This window comes from Sminthopsis crassicaudata, chromosome 4, assembly GCF_048593235.1.
Source record: "Sminthopsis crassicaudata isolate SCR6 chromosome 4, ASM4859323v1, whole genome shotgun sequence".
Taxonomy (NCBI): Eukaryota; Metazoa; Chordata; class Mammalia; order Dasyuromorphia; family Dasyuridae; genus Sminthopsis; species Sminthopsis crassicaudata.
In genome coordinates, this window is record NC_133620.1 from 102,982,595 (window position 1) to 103,002,857 (window position 20,263).

Below are 20,263 nucleotides of genomic sequence, written 5' to 3' on the forward strand. Positions count from 1 at the left end.
AGAGACTGAGAATATTCTCTTTCTGAAAAGTTAAGAATGCACCAGAATGAAAAAGTCCAAATGAACTATAGTTATATAGAAACAAACGAAACTAAGGCAGCTCTGAGCAAATCAATACATATATAATCTTTGCATTCTGAAAAAACCTTCCAATAAATCCTTTGGTCTGTTTATTTGCAGTTTTAAAGTTCATTCATTAATATATTTGGATTTTTTTTTTAAATAGGAAAAAGAGTCTTAATATAATATACACATCACTGTTTCCATTCATCTAATACATTCCTCCTCGGAAATGTCTAACATGTCTTCATCTGTACTTTCTTCTGCCTCTGGCAAGTTGCCCCAAAGTAGCAGATTTACTCCTGAAAAAAAAATGTCATCAAATTAATGAAGTCAAGCTCCTTTTCATAGGTTTTAGAGCAAGGACAGATCTTAGTGGCCATCCAGTTCAAACCTGTCTCATTTTACAAATAAGGAATCTTAGGCCCAAAGAGGTAAAGTGGTTTGCCTGAAACGATGTCAACAGAAATGAGTAGAGCCAAGATCTGAACCCAGGTTTTTTGTCCAATTCCAGAATTCTATTATATTGTGGATTCTTTAGTCCTGATACTAACTCAATCTGGTTTTTAAAAAAATATTGCAAAATAGTAGTTGTTAGTCAATATAATTTATCCCAGATCTAATTTTTCAAAAGTAAATTTTACATTAAAATGCGTAATGATGGCTATTTAAACTTTAGGAATTACATTCTAAAATTTCATTGATGGAGGGGATATTAAGGATTGTGTTAAGCTTAATATCAGGCCTTCAAGATTAATAGTTTGACAATTTTCTAATTTATTTAATTTGATTTTCAAGTCTGGAGATCTCACAGGATCTATTTTCTCCTTTTTTTTGGCTAAATAATTTGAAGGGTAATATCAACTCCTTAAAGGCAAGGACATCATTGATATTGTCTGATTGGTTGGCTGAATATATGGAATAGAATTGGAATGTGTGTCCTCAATTACAATGAAATTATCTAGAACTTTTTTCCTTATAAGTATGGAAGGCTTTGGCGTCAGTTATATGATACGCTCTCAGAAAGTGGCAGATTATATTTTAATGCCAAAATGGAAACAGTTCTTAGTAATTGTCATAGGATCAGATTGTAGCAATAGAAAGGTAGAGAAAAAACTGTGGTCACCTTTTAAGGCTCAGATTTCATGGAAACACATAATACACACTAAAAGACAGAATAACTGGCAAAGAATAAGAATTATTTTGGACACAATGGGCACTCTAATAATGACTGGACAGTTCACAAAATTTCAGAGATGGAAGGGCTCTCAGGGCATGGATTTCAGTGCGAGCAATATTTAATATTATAAATGTGATCTGACCAGAGTATGTCCCTTATTCCTGGATTTTCGATCTTTCTTGATTACTTTAACTTTCACAATATTGGCTCCTACTGAGCTTGTGTTCATTTAAAACCTCTAGATCTTTTTCAGACCAGCTGTTGTCTAGTCATACTTCATCTTGTTTGAAGTTGATTGTTTTAACACAAAGATAAGATTTGACACTTATGCCTTCCAAATTTCATCTTATTACATTGGTCCAAATCTGACTTGTCAAATTTTTCTGAAGCCTGATTCTTTCATTTAGTTTGTCTTACTTGGCTATATAGCATCTGCAATTCAATAAGCATGACAGCTATGTCTTTACGCAAATAATTTTTTAAAAGGTTAAATAGACATTGAACTATTAACAACTATTCTTTACTTGTAGTCATTCAAACAGAATTTTTGTCTAATTTCATTTGTTTTGTATAAAAGAAATGTGAGACAATTAAATTTAAGGAAAACCATACCTCCAACTTTACCTTAGCTACCAGTTTAATAAACCTGTCTAAAAAAGGAGGGTTAGTTAAGTATGACCCAGAGTTTAGGAATGCTACCAGTGAAGTGTACTTGGGTTTCACAAGTCCTCTGACAAAGTCTTAGATTCTTAGAAGATGGAGAAGTATGGACTAGATGTTAGTATACAGCAGTTAAGGCAGTTTTGGAAATGGTTGAATGAACCAAATGGTTGAATGATAAATTTATCAATGTCAACCTAAAAAGAGTTTTCTAGTGGAAAACCCTTGTGATATCTCTATGGCCCTTTTATGTTTACCAATGCTTTTACACTCTCAGTGGAAGGGATTAATGAGCCAGCTTGTGAAGTTTGTAGATGATATGAATCTAAGAGGGAAAACTAACACATAAGATGCTAGAATCAGGATCAAAAAAAAAAAAAAAAAAAAACCTAAATCTGAAAGGGTGAAATTTAATAGGTAAAATATTAAAGCTTATACTTAAGTAAAAAAAAAAATCAATCATATAATTAGAGAATGGAAGAAAGTATGGTTAAAACAGCAGTTTTGGTGAAAAAGACCAGTTTTTAGTGGATAGCAAGTTCAATTTGACTCAAGAAGGTGATAGAGGAACCAAAAAAGTGACCAGAGACTGTATTAAAATATTTATATAGTGATTGTAAGTTTGCAAAGTGTTTCACATGTGTTATTCCATTTGATCCTCACAACAATCTTGGTGCTATTAATTTCCCCATTTTATTGATGAGGCAACTCAGGTTGTGAGAAGTTAAGTGACTTTCCCAGGAGTCTCAAAACTAGGACGTATCAGAAGTAGAATTTAAACTCGAGGATGCTAACTTCTGATACTAAATTTAGTGTGGCTAAGTCCAAAACAAGGAAAATTGCTCTAATCTAGTCAAATTATTGTAGAGTATTGTGTTTATTTCTGGGCACAATTTCAAGAAGAATATTGACAAACTGGAATTCATTTGGAAGAAGGTAATCAGGCTTTTGAAAGGACTAGAAATCATACCATTCGAGGGCTGAAGAAAAGACATCAGGAGAAGTTAATAGCTATCTTTAAGTAATAAGAAGGATGAGGAAGAGGGGAATGTTTACTTGGTTCCCCAGGGCAAAGCTAGGGAAAATGTGTGGAACTTGGGAAGCATTATCCATTATAGAAGTTTTGAACAAAGGATGGATGACCATTTTTCAAGGATGGGTTAGAGCAGATGACCTTTGAGATCTCTTCAAACTGTGAGACACCATGATATGCTTAATTCGTTTTTGGACATAAGACTGAAGATAACAAGTAGTGAGTCAGACATTTGAGTCTAGTGCTCAGGTGAGAGGTGGGGGCGGGGTGAAGGGGAAAATCTCAATTAGGAGTCATTTACAGAGGGAAAATAGATGGAGGCATAGTAATCACATAGAGCCCAACTTCTTAAATTGTGGTTCATGAAACCATATGGCATTTCATATCTGAATTGGAAGTTGTGAAATTATGATTTATTATCAATAAATATTTGATTTGTATAGCTATTTTATGTTCCTACAGACCAAGGTTCATGTAGAAATTTTTCAGGCAAGAAGAGATTGTCAGTAGAAAAAGTTTAAGGAGCTCTGATACATAGAGTACATAGATAGACGAAAGCTGGGAGCAGAACTTTGGGGAATTTCTGCATTCAGAGATCAGGATGAAGAAAAGGTAAGAGTAGCAGTCCTTAGCAGTATAAGGACTGTAACAGTTCAGTTACATAGAAACCTAAGGAAGAGAATATCAAACGAGGGAGTTATCAACAGGATCAAATGCTTTTTGGGTAGCTGCAAAAGGACTGAGAAAGTGCTATATAGATTGCAATGCATATATTGGATTACTTGCTATCTATCTAGGGGAAGGGAATAGAGAAAGGGAGGGAGAAAAATTTGGAACACAAGGTTTAGCAAAGATGAATGTTAAAAGATATTTTAATTTAAAAATAAAAACCTAGTATTTTTTTTTTTTTTAAACACAAAGAGAATTCATTTATTTAATCCCTGCAGAGAGAGGCTCACACACACCTGGGAGCCATCCCAACTCCTACCACATGCTATTGGAACCTGGGACCAGCTTTAGCCTTGTCCAGGACTTAAAAGCAAAAGACCAGAGCCTCTTATTGGATAGACTAAAAGGATTTAACCATCCTTGACCAATGATCACCAATGTTGGCTGCCTCCCACAGGTCACATCACTTCCTGCAAATTCATTAACTTCCTATATCCCAAGGTTCAAAGTTTATCCCTCTAGAGATCATATGACCCCCCCCTCTTCCCAGGATCTCAGCTCTGGGAACAGGGATCATGTGACTCAATTCTGAGAAATACTTCATCCAATCAATCCCATTCAGTCCTCCCTTTTTTTCATCTATTTGAAGATTTCTCACCCCAATATATACATCTTCACTAGGGCATCTCTGTAACCTGAGCCTTCAGACTGGTCCTTGTTCAGTACTAACTGTAATTCACTCTCTACCATTTAGAACCAATACCTGCACACTAGTGGTAACTTTCCAGAACCACTTTAGCTATGCCTGAACTTGGCTAAATCTTGAATTACTCTAATGATTAAGTAAAAAGCTGTTATTAAAAAAAGGTAAAGATTGCTAAGACCTTTGAGAGTAGTTTCACTAGGATGTAGAGGACTGTATGATACAATGGAAAGAATATTAGCTTTAGAGGTAAAAGGCCTCAGTCTGAATCCCCATTCTGCCATTTACTACCTGTATTAATTTCCATGGGCCTCATCCAGTTTCCTCATCTGTAAAATAAAAGAATTGTCTGAGATGACCTATAAATTATCCTTTTCAATTCTAAATCTATGAAACTATTGCAGAAGTTTGCCAGGGATTTCAGAGTCAGGAAATAAAATGAATACTCTTTTTACCTTTCTTCCTTAAGATTGAAAGAAGGAGAAATGATATAGTAGCTCAAGGGATTAGCACAGTCTTAGGCTTCGTGCTTGGTCAGGTTTGAAATAACCAATGGAAAGGAAGAGAGATTGTAAGATGCCAGGGGTACTGAGAAGGGGAACTGAGAATGGTAAGAAAGAATGATAAATAGAGTAAGTTCCAGGATGAGCTGGGAGAACATGAATGAAATGGTAGGGGGAAAGTTTGGCCTTGCTAAGGAAACCCAACATTTCTTCTAAGATAAGACAGAAAAAAGTGATATAGAAAGGTTGGGGCACATATGGAGGGACTAAAGAAGTCCATTTCTGATTGTCTCAGTTTTCCCAGTAAGAGACAGTATTCATCAGAGTAAGGAGGTGGGACTAAATTTGGTTGTTCATAAAGAGTGAAAGTATTCACAGGAGAGAGAGTTGATCATGAAATGACTAAAGATTGCAGAGCAGTGCTCTGCTTAACATGAATTTGTAGAGGACCCATTAAGAGTTAGGAAAACTTGCTAATGTTACCAGTTGTGAAATTTTAGAATAGGTTATCTAGGAAGGCTTTGAAAGCTTCTCTGGGAATTCTCCATAATATGGGAATAATGATCTTTCTGGGGTGATTTTTAGTATAATATTAACTGAAGTGATATTGGGATTTAGAAGAGACATCATTTTGAAGTCAGAGATTTTCTAAGATTTCATGGATATTCCTTTGATCTGCTACCCAGGAGACTTGAAAAGATAGTTTCCATGCCATCAGAAGCAAATTTCTAGAAAAAATTTGCTTCAATTACAGTATCAATGTTATGAAGGATTCTTGGAGTCAATACTCAGGGACATGAAGTAGTTTTAGCACAATTGTTTCAAAGGAGGAAAAATAAACTAAGAGATTGAATCTGACAGAAGCAGTACCTTCCTTTCTCTGTTAAGAAGGGAGGAAGGAAATCCTGTGATACATCTGTTTCTCATGGATTAGATTGATATGAATGGAATAATGCAATGCTTTTATCTTTGAAAAATTAAGCAATATTAAAGTGAATTTTTAAGTCCTGTGTTTTGAATACAGGAAAAATAGTATCAAAGCAAAAACTTCCCTTAATGTGCCCCATGTGACCTGTGATTAGCACAAATATACATCTGGGGGCTTAAATTAGGAGTTTAAATCTCACATGAGGGAATTCAGAGTGGCACTTAAGTGCAAACAGCCTGTTTTAACTACTAGATTCTTAAATTAGGACCTTGAATGATGAATTGGGTACCAAGGTTAGGTCCCAGGCGATGAATGAATCTCACTCTACAGAAAATGAATGTGGGGAGGGCTTAGTAATACACATTTTGAACACTGAAATAGATTTTTACCATTTTTTAAGTCCAAGGTTTTCTTTTTCCTAAAACCCTCCCACCAAACTTCTTAAGTACAAAATATATATTTTTTAAAATGAGCAATAGTAAAAACTTTGGTGCTAGTTGTTGACTCAAGACTATCAAGCTTTCTTCAAAGCTAAGGTAATATTAATTAGAAATGTATTTATATGACCAATTGAATGGCTCCAAGCAATCATGTATCATGCATCATGTAAATATCCATAAAGCATTGAAAGCATAATTTCTTACCAAAGTAATTATCAAGGGTAACTTTTTTTTAGTCTAAAATCTGCAATAACATTTTTACTATCTAGCCACCTAGGAACAAATGTTAGCAAGTGATTTTAAATATTTTTATATAGCTTTATTTTAAACCTGTTAAGATAAATATTTTTATGTAGCTTTATTCTAAACCTATTAAAACCCAAAAGAATCCTGAAGCTAACAATGACAATTTGAATTATGTTTGTGTTTTATGGATAAGATAAGAGATGTTTCTTACCAGTGGAGTCTAACCGGTTGATACCAAAAACTGCCTGACTATGAAACATCCAGAAATGCCCGTTGTTGCAGGAAAGAAGGCAGGGTTTGCATGGAACGATCACATGATAACCTACAATGTTCCCACTAAAATATAAAACAAGAATCATCACCCTTTGAATAATATTCATTCATTTAAAAAGCATTTATTAAGTGCTTAAGAAGAGCCTGAAACTGTGCTAAGTGAGGTAAATAAAAAGACAACAATGAAACAGTCCTTGGCCTCAAGGATTTTACATTCCATTCATCCTTCAATCAATATTAGGCAATATTGTAGGGGCGTGTCTTAAATCATGGACTACACTAGATGGCTTCAAACTTTCATTCCCACTCTGAACATGAGATTCTGTGATCAGGATATATTATTATAATATATCCTGTGATCAGGATATATTATAATAATATATCCTGTGATCAGGATATATTACAAGGGCCCTCAAGAATTTAATCTATTCCATTCATTTTACAAATGAGCTAATTGAGGACATGGGAACTCAACTATTCTACAACTCCAAGGGATACAAAAAAGGGTGTGTCTGGTAGGTTCATGGTACTTTAAGGGTTATATTATGGCTATTATCTATAATAGCAAAGCTAAACAATGAATTAGATCAATGTAAACAAATTATTTGTATAACAATTCCTATCCCCTTTTTGCCTCAATAACACAAGTTTTGTGGGTGTGAATTCAGAGAACCACAGACTTAGAGGTGGAAGAATTGTCAGAAGTCATTTAGCCCACACTTTTTTATATAGGAGAAAGCTGAGTCCCAGCACTTTGAGGTGTCTAGTCCAAGATCACACAAGATAGGAAAAAGCAGAATCAGGATTTGGGTAGTATCCCTGTGATTCCTAGTCAAAAAAAATTTTTTTTCTCTCTCTGTAAACAGTTTCTATGTCTTTTATATGTGATTACAAATATTAAGCAATAATTTAATAAAGTATTTAGCTCAGCTATCTGCTCCCCAAATAATGCAATAAAATGAAAGATCTCTCTAACATATTCAATCATATATATCTTTTAATAATTTTACTTAATACATAATGTGGAGAAAATGGTTTGTCAATTTGTCAATGTACCTCAATGCTGAGTGTAAGCAGGGACAGAGACAAAAAGAGAATAGAATATATTCTGAGACAGCTTTCCAAAAAAGTTCTAGTATAGTGTAGTTGAACTATAATCTGAGAATAACAGAAAATACATATAAAAAATTAATCTAGATAAACCAATATTCTTTCCGTTAAGTCACATTGTTCTCATGATTGTCATAACTTTACATAATCATAGTGATAAGTAGCATATGTAACAAATTTGCAAATGACATAAAATTGAGAGTGACAGCTAAATACTTTTGACAATGAAATCTGGAAAAGCAGTATAGCACACTAAGCAGAATGCTGGTATTGGAGTCAATAAGATGGGTTCAAATTCTGTATTTGATCTTTATTGGCTATATGATGATGGCCAAGTCCCTTATGCCCTTTGAGACTCAGTTTCCTCAAATTTAAAATAGGGAGAACAACACCTGTAGTATTTACATCATAGCATCGTTTTGAGATACAATTGAAGTAAAATAGTAAAATACTTTGCATATTTGAAAATGTAAGTTATTATTTTTAGTATGACTAGCTGAATGATAAGCTAAAGACACCAAGATAAAATGCAATAGTGACAAGTATAAAATTATATCCTTTGGTTAAAAAAAGATGTATTATGTGAATAATTGACGAAGATTGTGTGTTGTGGTGGGAAGGGGAATGGGAGAACATAGCTAGAAAGCATTTTGTATGAAAAAGATACAACTTTTGCTAGAGCAAATTATTCAATTCCAATAAACAATTACCTACTGTGCCCAAAATACAATGGTAAGGGATAGATGGGAAGTATTGTGCTAAGTGATGTGGAAAGAATGAGAAAAATAAAAAGTCCCTACCCTCAAGGAACTAACATTCATGGGGGTGGGGGGAGAGGGAGGGGGAGGAGAGAGAAGAAAGGGAAATTAAAAGATCAATATGAATCATCAGTGTGATGTGGCAGCCAAAAAAAGAAAACACATCAACAGCATCAACAGATGTACCTTATGCAATTTACAGAAATGCAAGTGAATTGTAGATCTAAAATAGAGTGTGTAGTGCTGGTTGTCATACTTAAGAAAGACCCTTAACAAACTGGATTTAAAGAAGATGACCAGGATAGTAGAACTCAAAACCATAAGAAAATTGCAGAGAAGGATATTTTGGTTCAATTTAAGGAAACACTTCCTAACAATTAGAGCTACTTCCAGGAGTAACAGACTGCCCCTGGAGACTCTTTGATTCCCCTTTCCCATGGGGTAAGGGTAAAAGGAACTGACAATAATTAGCCCAGAGAAGAGAGAGCTTGGCAGGAACAGATATTGTTCAAATATACTAAGTCTTCACCTGGAAGAGATTTGACTTATTTTATAAGTCACAGGGAATCAGATTTTGAATTGACATAAATGAAAACTCCTTATGAATTAGAACTTTTCCCAAATGCAATGGACAACTGGGAGTGGGAGGTGGTAGCAAACAAACTTGGGAGTTCAGGTATTACTTTTGCAGCATCTACTTCAAGTAGAATAATGATGGGGATATTGCAGTTGAAATTTCTAGACTAGGGGGACTCTGCTTCCCTTTAAATTCTAGGTAAAATGCAGTAACTATTTTATATTATTATATTCTCAAACTTCTCGGCTAATATTTTATTTATCCTTAATATCTGTTAAGAAATCAGACTATATTTGTCTAATTTATTATTTATACCTTAAGCAATTATTTCTTCACAACCAATCCATTTCTATATTTATTTTATAGACTCCCACTGAAATCCCATTCTATGCTTCATCATGAGCCATTTAGGTTATAGGGACTCTGGATTCTTAAATGTTAACCCAAATAGAATGTGAACTCTGCAATGTCCCACTAGGTTGGAAAGGCTTTTGAGTCTGGAACAAAAGCTTGTTTTCCAAGGAGTAGTATAAGTGCATAGAAATTCATTATCAGAAGTTTACTCACCAAATGATGATTATTATTTTTAGCCAACCCAATTCATGAAAGCTGTCTATTATGAGGGTTTGGAGCTTCAGCAGTGGAAAAGACACACCAATAAAATTATGACTTAAAAATTCCACTTAAAATTCTACAAAAGTATCTGGACCAGGTAGACTGGAGGAACAAAAAATTCACCATTTCTTCTTTTATAATTCTCATAATAGAGCCTTTTCAGATACTCAGCAGTAAAGAGGCATGTGGTACAATGAAAAGAACAACGAAGTTGGTGTCAAAGTCCAAGTTCAAGTTCTGATTCTGCTTTAATTAGCTGTGAGACTTTGGTAAGTCACTATATAACATGGCCTATCTGAGGTGCCAAAAAAATAAAGATAAGCTTCCTGTACTATGTATTTCACAAGTCTGTTGAGAGGATCAACTAATTTGATGTATGTCATAGGCAATGCAAAAGTAAATTAATATTATATACCAGCAGTGCCTTTCACTTCTAGGCAGAGCAATGATTGAAGTTTGTTATATAAGATACCAGGATACTCTGGATTCTACTATCTACTGAACAAACATCATTAGCTTTGGAGATCCAAGATTTCTGCTAGTTTGAATTTCTCCTGTATGTTCTAGTTCTTGTTGCCACCCAAGAACTGATCCACCAGATGGAGCAATAGGAGGACAACGTGTCCCTGAAAACCAAATACAAGCTGGCTACTCTAATTTTAGACTTGGCTGTCTTTGAAAATGTTCAAAAGTAAAGTAAATGGTGGAATTTTCACCCTTCTTAGTGTTAGCCTGCTAATGAAAGAAGATCTGAATTTTTCATAAATCATTTATTATCTGGTCATATGGTAAATAGCAAATAAGTGGAATTATCTCAGATGGTCTTAATAGCTGGAGCTACAAAAGACTTTAGAAATCATTGAATCAAACTTCATCCTGAAGTGGGTTTTTTTTTTTTTTTTTTTTTTTTTATTTATTTTTTTGGTGTGTGAGGCAATTGGGGTTAGTGACTTGAGCAGGATCACACAGCTAGGAAGTGTTAAGTATCCAAAGCCAAATTTGAACTCAGGTTCTCCTGATTCCAGTCAGTGTTCTATCCACTGCACCAGCTAGCTGCCCCAATTGATATTTCAAATTGTAATTTAATAAACTTTCCTCTAGTTATTTTCTCTGAATGACTTTTAAATGTGCCTTTCATAGGGAAGAGGGATCTACAGTTCAACCCACAGATGGCAACCAGTGCTAAATGTAACCCATTACATTTCACTCTAATTCAGCTTCAACACTTGTCCTTCCAATCCACAGGTAAAGCAAACCAGTGCCATAAATTACCATTTTAAGCAGGCGATATCCTTCAGTTTGCATTGGCAGATTTCAGTAAAATAGCAGGTTCCAATGAAGTCCACTGCACTAGAAGGGAAAACATGTAAGGACAGTTAATTGCTCTTTTGATCAGTGAAGCAGCACTGATTTGGTAGATTCAAAGGCCTGGAAGAAGCCTTAAAAAGCCAGCTAGTCTATGCTCCTGCCTACCGGCAGAACTACATTGTTTTTCATAAGGGCCATTTAACATCTGCCAACTTGTCATGAACTTCTAATAAATCTTTCACTTTTTTCTCTTTCTACTATTCATTGATCCACATATATTCAACACATTACAGTCCCATCTCTCATGAGCTAACAAGAACAGCAATCAACATGAAAGATTCCTGACCCATTGGCACTAACTTGTAAGATAACCAGCAAGCCATTTGCTTTTTTGAACCTTCACTTCCCTGCCTCAAATATGAACTCAGAGGCAATGTAGTCAATTGGACAAAGCACGGAACTTAGGAGTCAGAAGTCTGGCTCTGCCATAGACCAGTCTGTAACTCTAAATGAGTCAAGAAACAAAAAGAAGAGCTCAAGGTTCTTCTTCTTCAGAATGGGGAGAATAATACTGATATCACTTACCTCATGGCAATATAAGAAAAATATTCTGCCCACTATAATTTAACCATATACCATGGTTCCTCGACAGATACATGCATTGATACTGAAAAAGTTTTTGTGTGTGCTTCTAAGCATTAGATAAAACACAATTTATGGCCAATGAGTGGTAATCAACCCATTCCTTTTCCTATAAGCAGGACCAAACTTAAACCCAATATGAACAGATCAGCAACTGTCCTATTTTTGAAGTACAGTTAAAAAGATTCCACAATCCCATTTGGTTACCTTTTATAGAATCTGCCAATTATCATGAAATTATCATAGTAAATCTTAGTAGCTCTTTCCATTTTAATCTATTTTCTTTGGTTCTATCCTAAATGAGAATAAAGAATAGCTATTTGCCATCCCTCAGGTCAATCATAACCTCAAAAGTACTCCTTCATTTTCATGTTCAATTAAAATCAAAGTTGAGAATATAATGAAGAGCATCACAAAGACTTGTCACTAAGTCACTGAATACCAGATACAATGAAATAGTAGCAGAGTTTAGACTTTAAGGCTATGTGGTCACACAGTTGTAATTGAACTGGAGTCTTGAATCATAGTTGACCACTATGGCTAAACCACAGACCATGTCCAGACATTCAGCCCACTCAGTGTTTCTCCAACAGGATCATCCGATACTAAATCTAAGTCTGGGAGTGGCTGGCACTCCGAAATGATAACCTCATTGTTGTCTCCCAGAGGACCAACCTCAGCTTTCCCCTTCTAGTTAAAGGGGGGGGGGGGGTAAGGCGAGGTGTATATCACTGAACTGAAATCTTCTTAAACCTGGTCAGCTTGACTTACTTGGTTGGAGGAATGTCTGTAGAATAAAGGTCTATTTCAGTGTCTGCCAGCAAGACAGCCTTCATCCCCCTAGAGCTGAGCACTTGCTTACAGAATTTGCAGCACAGGATAGACACACACCGGTTCTTGAAGCTATAATTGCTGGTAGACATGATGACTCAAGAGAGGATCAGGAGAATGTTTTGAAAAAGGAAGGAGGGCTTGTGCCCTGTCCAGTCCAGGAACCCCAAATTGGAAGACTGAAGTAAGAAGTCTTAGGGCTAAGCAAGAAATTAGACCTTATTGCTCAGACTGAAAGACACGTAGCTTTTTTTTTTTTTTTTTTCTCCTGTAGAAGGAGCCAGGGAAGGGGTAAAGTTTCTTTTTCCCTTAATTGCTCAGGGAATAGTGTGTGTGTGGGAAAAATGAGCTGCTGAATTATCAGTACCTTTTATCTTAGCTGTTTTTCCCCTTTCTCCTATCTTAATGGAAGCTTTCCTTGTTAACTTGTCTCAATAATTATCCTCCCCCCCCTCAGATTTCTCTTCTGTACTTTTCCTTTATCTTTAAAATTTTCTCCTCTCAGGTTTCATCTCCAGTTTTCTTAAAGCCTTTACTTCCCCAAGAAGATTTCCCCCAAGGGTTCTCTGATCACTTTCTCCCAGGAATCGTCTCCCCTAAATTTTCGGATTGCTCCTTCCCTCCTCCCCCAGCACAACCTACCCTCAGCCCTTTTTCTGCAGAGTGTTTTTCTCTCTAGGTTCTCTGCCCCCAAATCTAGTTCTCCTTAGTTTGGACCCCTGTCTCCCTAAATGAATTCTTCAAACAGTCTGTCATAGGCTGCCTCAGAGAGCTCCCTCCCTCCCTGAAGATCGTTCCACGGCCTCCGTGACTCTCCCAGAAAACCAGGGCTCTCTTTTTCTCTCTGCAGGCCTCTGCGAGTCCTCTCTCTCCTTTGCTGGAAGGTCCAGCTCTCTTGCTCCGTCTTAGTTACTTGCCTATTGGAGTGACTTGCGGGATGGGCGCCCCTCTCCGTGTCTCTAACCCCAGTCAAGGGACTCTCACTTGTTCTTTTCCTGTCCCTAACCCCTTCCCGGTCTCTCCTGGCCCCTCTCCTCTCCGCTCTGTCGGCGTCCCTCTGGATGGCCCCCTTCGGCTCTCTCTCCCTCCTGACCCCCTTCCTCTCCCTCAGGTTGACATCTTTGGACAGCTGCCTGTCGATGCGCTCTCTCCCTGCCTGGCAGCTCTCCCTGACATTTCTCTCCCTAGCCCTCCTTAATCGCCTGCTGCCAGCTTGCTCCCTCTCGTCCTGCTCCGCGCTCTTCAGCACCTTCTCCCTGGCCCTGCCGAGCCTCCCCCCGGGGAGCTCCCTCTCGTCCTGGACGGCGCTCCTCAGCACCCGTTGCCTGGCCCTGGTCAGGCTCTCGTCTGGCCCTCCTCCTTCTTGGAGGAAGTCCCTGAAATCCCGATCTCTAATAGGGAGCCTCTCGTCGGGGCTCTCCCTCTCCCCCTGGACGGCGCTCCTTATCACTCTCTCCCTGGCCCTGCAAAGCCTCTCCCCGGGGAGCTCCCTCTCCCCCTGGACGGCGCTCCTTATCACTCTCTCCCTGGTCCTGCAAAGCCTCTCCCCGGGGAGCTCCCTCTCGTCCTGGACGGCGCTCCTCAGCCCCCTCTCCCTGGCCCTGAAGAACCTGTCCTCGGGGCTCTCCCTCTCGCTCTGGACGGCGCTCCTCAGCCCCCTCTCCCTGGCCCTGCAGAACCTGTCCTCGGGGCTCTCCCTCTCGCTCTGGACGGCGCTCCTCAGCCCCCTCTCCCTGGCCCTGCAGAACCTGTCCTCGGGGCTCTCCCTCTCGCTCTGGACGGCGCTCCTCAGCCCCCTCTCCCTGGCCCTGGAAAGTCTCTCCCCGTGGCGTTCCCTCTCGTCCTGAACGAACCGGATGTCTCTTGGCCTATCTGAATACCAATCTTCCCGGCCTAAGCTGCTCAGCCCCCTGTCTCTCTGCGGGTGCCTCGGTTCTCTCTCCCTCACCACCGAGACGTCCTCACTCTGGCTCCTCTGCCCCGACGGGTTACTGGCCTCGGCCCTCCCCCTCTCTCCTGGGACGTCGGCCTGCTGTTCGTCGTCTCTTCTTGGGGACCTCCACTGAGCCCTCTCTCGTTCCTGGATGGCACCCCGTAACTCTCTCTCCCTGCAGTAAAGCCTCTGATCCGACTTCTCCCTCTTCTCCTGTACAGCCCCCCTGATGAACCTCTCTCTTATCAGATTCCTCTGTTCTGCCCTCTCTTTGTCTTCCTGGATGATCCCCCTCAAAACTCTCTCCCTGTCTCTGGATAACTGCCCCCCCAGCTCTCTCTCTCTCTCGAGGTCCCCTCTCCTCAGCCTCTCCCTCCCTCGGCGCCCCTTTCCCTCAGGTCTCTCCCCCCCTCGATCTGGACGGGTCAGGCACGCACGCGCTAGCGCGCGCCCTCGAAAAGGCGGGGCAGAGCAGGAGGGCAGGGCAGGGCAGGACAGGGCAGGGCAGGGCAGGGCAGGGCAGGTCCGTTCGGCTCAGTCCTCGCGGGGTTCCTGTCACCGGACACGCCGTTTTCACTCTCCTTTCCTTTTCCTGACCGGCTGTCAGTTTGAATTACCAACGTCGCGCTCCTATTGGGGGGGATACGGGACACGCCCTCTTCTCCCATTGGAAGATTCTGAACACGCCTCCTGGTGAAAAATCTGAGTGGAGGAGAACCTTGTTCGGCCTGCCCCGGCAACGGTGTCTGTTCGATCCTGCTTGCCAGTTGGAAGAATTTAGCCACGCCTCCTATTTTGATTGGTGAACTTCAAGGAGGTTTAGTCAAGTCTTCCCTTTCGCCCCAGTGAAAAGGAAAGAGTACGCCCTTCGAGCTTCCAATTGGAAGACGTTAGACATTCCCCTCAGATTCTTATTCTCTATTGGAGAAAATTCCCCGCAACGCCTCGCCCCCTTGTCACGATCCAATTGGTTCTGTCGGTCCTTTCGAGTTCGCGTGTAGTTGTTGAGCATCTTGTTTCCACCTCCCTAAGTTTTTTTTTTTTTTTTAACTTTAGTTGGACAGAGGGGTGAGGCTCGTCGCAAGATTCCGCCTTTGCACGATGGGCCACGCCCTTTGATTGCTCTAGCCCAACCTTCCTCCTGGGTTGGTGTGGAGGGGCGGGAGCAGCCTTTTTTAGTGGCTCCAGAGTCCGTCAGTCTCGAGGCGATGGGCAATGATTGGCGAACCGGAGGGTTGGCTCTTCGAGATCACTCCGTAGAGCGGGCGGAGGCTCTCGAAGGGGGTGGGGGAAAGAGGGAAGCAAGCTGCAAAGTAGCGGGTGGATGGGCGGGAACTGAGGAGGGAAAGCGTTCCCGGGGCCGGGGGACCCAGCCGCGCCGGAGCCAGGTAAAGGCTCCTTCCTTCTCCCCTCTCTTCCTCCTGGATTCCAGGAGGGAACCGGGGACTGGGGCGGGAAGGAGAGAGCGGCGTCCACTGTCCGTTTGGCTTCTCCGCCATCCCATTGCCCGGCAACCGGTGGTCCAGGCTGAGGGAGACCCTTCCCAAACCCCTTGTGCACAGCGCCTTGCCTCCTCTGGCCGGCGTTCGCCGTAGCACCCCCGGCGCTGCTCCGTTTTCCGACGTCCCTCGGCACTTGACAACCCCCCAGGGCAGCGGAGCAGCTTCCCCCACTCCCGGGAGGGCGGTGCTCATTAATTACCCACTGCCTCGCGAGCCCGGCAGGCGGCATCGTCAGTCCGCCCGTGCGCGCATGGGGCCGGCACCTCGTGCCTTGCTCTCCCCAGCGCGCTCCCGGGAATTGCACCCAGGCTGCAGCCACTGCCCTCTCTCGGTTCAGCCCTTTAACTTGCAGCACCTTGTCCCCCGGCCTGATCCGACCCTCCGGGATCTGGCAGTGCGCGCCCCTCCCGAAAGATTAGCCCCTACCCCTCTCCGGCCAAGTGGAGGAGCCCACCCCGCTCCCCTGCATCCATTCCCCACCCCCACCCCCTTCCTGCCTCCGGGAGCCACGCCGTCCCTCCTCCCTCTCCATCCGTCCCCTCCTCCTTTCCTCCCGCTGTCCTTTCCTTCGATCGCGGGAAGGGGGAGACACCGCGGGCTCCTCTCGCGCTGCGGGAAGGGCAGGAAGGAGAGGGGCGTCCGAGGGTCTGCCTGCCTGCGCGCTCCGGAGCCCGCTATGCGCCCCGGCTCGCGCCGGAGCCGGCTCGCGTCTCCACAAGCCTGCCTTCTGTGGGGCACCGTTAGGGGGTGAGAAGCCGGGCCTGGAAAATACGCCCCAAGGGGAGAGGGCTCCGGCCTCTGGAATCCGGCGGCGGGGACGGGGCTGAGAGCGCTGGCGGGGGCGGGGGCGCCCTGTTCTCGAGGGGCAGTCCCCGCAGGCCCGGAGGGGGCTCATTTGGGAGGCCGGGGAAGGCAAGCACGCTGCTCCTTGGGAGTGGGGAAGGAGGCTGAGGCGCAAGCCCGGCTGCCCTCGCGCGCTTTGCTGGCCGTGCCCCGGCCCGACTCCGGCCCGTTTCCTGCCTCTGCCCGCCACATTTTTCTTGTGGTTGTAGTCGGTGCAGAAGAGGACTCTCCCATCTTCTCCCTGCAGACCTCGCCCTCCCCTGGTGTCCCCCCGCCCTTTACATTTGCTGCCAAGGGAAGCTAGTAACCAAAAACAAAACATCGGGGAGGAAGGAGGGGAGGAAAAGTTGTGCGCTAGTGGCCGGTCCCTGCCGGGAGCTGCATCCGCACCCCCTCCCCCTGCCCGGCCTTTTGATCGCCCTTTGATGTCTAGGGGAGATACCGGGGTTGGGGCGGGTCCGATGGTCGCTGCCCGGAGGGGCTCCGACGTCCTCACCCGGAGGGCTGGGGCTGGGACTGAGCGCCGCTCAGGTTTGGAAGCATCGGGGGCGGGTGGGCTGGGGCTGAGCCTCTCTACAGCCCTTCCCTGGCCCTGGGAGAGCTCCTGCTTTTCCCCTTTCTCTCGACCTTGCTGTGCCTCGGCCCACCCGCCTGGGGTGGGGGGGAATGGGTCTTGGCCTCGGCTGTCCCTAGCTTGGGAACACGTCGTCTTCCCCACCCCCAGTCTGCATATGTATATCCACTCCGCTGATACCCCCTTCTTCACCCCCCCCCCCTTTTCCTGCATTTACAGGCAAGTGAACCGAAGAAAACGACTTCCGATCCTGCATTGCTGCTGCTCCCATTTGGGATTTGATTTGCATCATCTCTGGAGCCCGTAAAACAAAACAGCAAAAGAAGCAACCCTCCAGCCCCCCCCCCCCCCCTACATACATACACACAGACACACAGACACACGCCCAGATACACTCCCACACCCTCGCCCCGACACTGACACAGCCAGGCGCGCTGGGCCCCACACCCCCACACCATGTTGTGCGGAAGGACTTCCACTCCCCGCCTGGGCGCTTGATGTCAGTCCCCAGGACAGCCTCCCGGCGCTGCGGCTCCCCGGCTGATGCTGATGCTGCGGCTCCGGGCTCCACACTAGGAAACAGAAGCCGCCGCTCCGCCCCGGCCCCCACCGCTCCCAACATCTGCATGCTCCCGCCGCGCTGGCCGCTCGCTGCTGCCCCAGCCGGCTGCCTTCCGACGGACTGAGGCGCCCCGGAGCGCCGCATCCTGCCGGGAGACCCTTCGACCCTCACCGGAGGAAATTTCGGGGATTGTAATTGGAGTGGTCCGGTTTTTTTTTTTTTTTTTTTTCCGGGTGGATTTATCCATTCGGGAGCTGAATTAGGAAGGAAACATGACGTCTCCGGCTAAATTCAAAAAGGATAAGGAGATCATAGCAGAATACGATACTCAGGTCAAAGGTAGGTTATTTTGAAAATAACTGTACTGATCTAGGAGCCTATGTCCTTGTATGTCTGTCCGTGCATAGTCACACGTTTAAACACAGGCTTTGTGGCTCGTCCGGAAGATTTCTTTTCCCCGATAGAGCAGATGGGGGAGATTTTATTCAGAGAAGATTGTCCGGGTGAGGAACCCAGGAGGGCGTGTACCACCCCAGGATGGCAGGGCCAGGGGCTACGGGCACTAATGGAGATTTCCCAGAGCTTCCAGATCTGCGCAGAGGGGCCGGCCGGCACTGAAAGTGCCCTCTTGCCTTGACCAGACTGAACGGGGGGAGGGGCACGTGGTCCTCCGAAGGATAAAAGGGGCAATCCGCTTTTGGGGTCGGGTCTTTAGAATGATTGAGATCTGACAGGTGTTTGGAAATGCATTTCACGGGTGGAAGGCTAATTCGGCTGGGACAGGCTACCTAGAGGTGTTCTTGTTGGAAAGCTCCTGCAGAGGTTGGGTTTATAAGGCTTTTTAATTTTTCCTGGTTTTCCTGCAGCTATTTTCAAACGCTAGATTTGCTGTGGCATTAGAGGCAGCCCGGGAACAAATTCTGCGGCTAGGCTTGCCTCCGGTCCCAGGTAGCCCGGCTACATCTGAGAGCAGCCAGTTATGTTGGGAGGAGAAATCAAGGCAGCCACCTCCACCCTGAATTTGTATGTGGTGCCCCGGTTTGTGCAGGGCTGTGTTCTGGAAAAGGGAAAGATGTTTAACCCTTTGTTCTTTTCCTTTTTTATCTTAAAGCCCTTAATTATTTTCTTGCAATACAGGAATGGTAATGTAGAGAAACAAGTGACCAGTTGTCAGAGACCTGGCCAGCGAATTCTTGTAGCTTGTACCCAGCTTCCACACTGCCCTTCATTTCTTGGATTCCTGCCTGTTAATGAGGAATACACATTTGTGTGGCTACCCAACCTGGCCAGCTAATCAGTCACTGGAGATAGCCGTGTGCCTCAGTCTAGGGAGACATCGGCTGGGGGATGGGAAGTAGGCCTTGAATGTTATAACACATGGCTGGAAATCTAGGTTTTCCTTTGTTTCAGGATAGAGGGAAGTGTCCCCTCCTCCTCTGCCTGTATCTGTTAGAAAACCTTTTTATAACACTTGGGATTTAGGGAGAGCTTTGTAACCCTTCCTTCCTCCAGCCAGTGCTTGGGCGGATTTAAAATGGGAAGCCAGTTGATCACTGGGGCTGGAGAGACTTAATCTGCAGTTCCTACCATGCTGGGATCTGTCTCCTCAGTTAGTCCGCCTCTAGAGTGTGCTCTGAAGGGTCCTCCTCAATGGACTGAAAGCCCTAGTAGATTTCCAGCAGGAATAGGAAGCAAACTCAATCCTAGATCCAGTTGTGCTGGGCTGGGGAGGGGTGTGGCCTGGAGTTGGAATTGAGTGAGGTCTTGGCCTCTAGTCCCGGTGGATAAGCCCTGATTCTCTTTGCAAACAATAGGCCACTGGCCTTTTGTGTCCTGTCCAGATTGGCTGCGTTCTGCCTGCCGGAATCCCCCCTCTCGTTCTAACCAGGTCTGTCCTTCTTCACATCCTGCTCAGAGCTGTTCCCACAGAGTTAATAACTTCCACTGCTCCAGGTTCTCTTCAGAAGCATCCCATCTGACCAAGGGTACAAAGTGATTTTGCACATGTATTTTTAGGAAGCTTCAGGACTGAAAGGTGTTCATAGAGCCATCTTAACTACGGATCCTTTTGGTAAAGGAATTCTGGAAATTCTCCTGTGGGTCTCAGAATTAAACACTTGCATATTTACAAACACTGCTCTCTGAGATGATGTAATGCAGTTGGATCTCTGAGGTTTCTCTTTAACCTTGTCACAGACGGAAGAGTTTTCTTCCCTTCCAGTCTTTTCCCATTGATATTGTACAGAATTTGAGAGCTAAAAGGAACCATAACAACCAGTTCTGAACCTCTCATTTTTTTGCTGAGAAAGCCGG

General features: G+C 43.5%; 2 protein-coding genes across 7 annotated transcripts in view; one reads left to right on the forward strand and one right to left on the reverse strand.

The window, feature by feature from the left end:
- Nucleotides 1-134: 134 nt before the first annotated feature.
- FAM72A (family with sequence similarity 72 member A) lies at nt 135-15,621 on the reverse strand. 2 transcript variants are annotated; one of them, XM_074308988.1, is made up of 4 exons: nt 12,477-15,621; nt 11,028-11,105; nt 6,634-6,758; nt 135-362 (listed from the first exon to the last, which is right to left on the reverse strand). In XM_074308988.1, the coding sequence occupies exons 1-4, from the start codon at nt 12,626-12,628 to the stop codon at nt 268-270; spliced, it is 450 nt and encodes a 149-aa protein (XP_074165089.1). In that variant the 5' UTR covers nt 12,629-15,621; the 3' UTR covers nt 135-267. The 2 variants fall into 2 exon arrangements, with proteins under 2 accessions (XP_074165089.1, XP_074165090.1); XM_074308989.1 differs by lacking the exon at nt 135-362 and adding an exon at nt 4,587-4,634.
- A 103-nt stretch (nt 15,622-15,724) lies between these two features.
- SRGAP2 (SLIT-ROBO Rho GTPase activating protein 2) overlaps nt 15,725-20,263 on the forward strand; it is a 252,665-nt gene continuing 248,126 nt past the window's right edge. For 2 of the 5 annotated variants that reach the window (XM_074308983.1, XM_074308987.1), the window contains exons 1-2: nt 15,725-15,857; nt 17,608-18,289. In XM_074308983.1, the coding sequence (XP_074165084.1) occupies nt 18,223-18,289 (67 nt within the window). In that variant the 5' untranslated portion in view covers nt 15,725-15,857; nt 17,608-18,222. Of the gene's footprint in view, nt 15,858-16,514; nt 16,719-17,607; nt 18,290-20,263 lie in introns of those variants that run through there. The other 3 variants (XM_074308982.1, XM_074308986.1, XM_074308985.1) reach the window with 2 other exon arrangements.

What these genes read in the sequence shown, in the direction of transcription:
- FAM72A (XM_074308988.1), bottom strand. Translation starts at nt 12,628, where the DNA reads ATGTCTACCAGCAATTATAGCTTCAAGAACCGGTGTGTGTCTATCCTG. An exon ending in GATATCGCCTGCTTAAAATG is followed by an intron (nt 6,759 to 11,027) that starts GTAATTTATGGC and finishes TTTATATTTTAG; the next exon opens with TGGGAACATTGTAGGTTATC. An exon ending in CAACCGGTTAGACTCCACTG is followed by an intron (nt 363 to 6,633) that starts GTAAGAAACATC and finishes TTTTTTTTTCAG; the next exon opens with GAGTAAATCTGCTACTTTGG.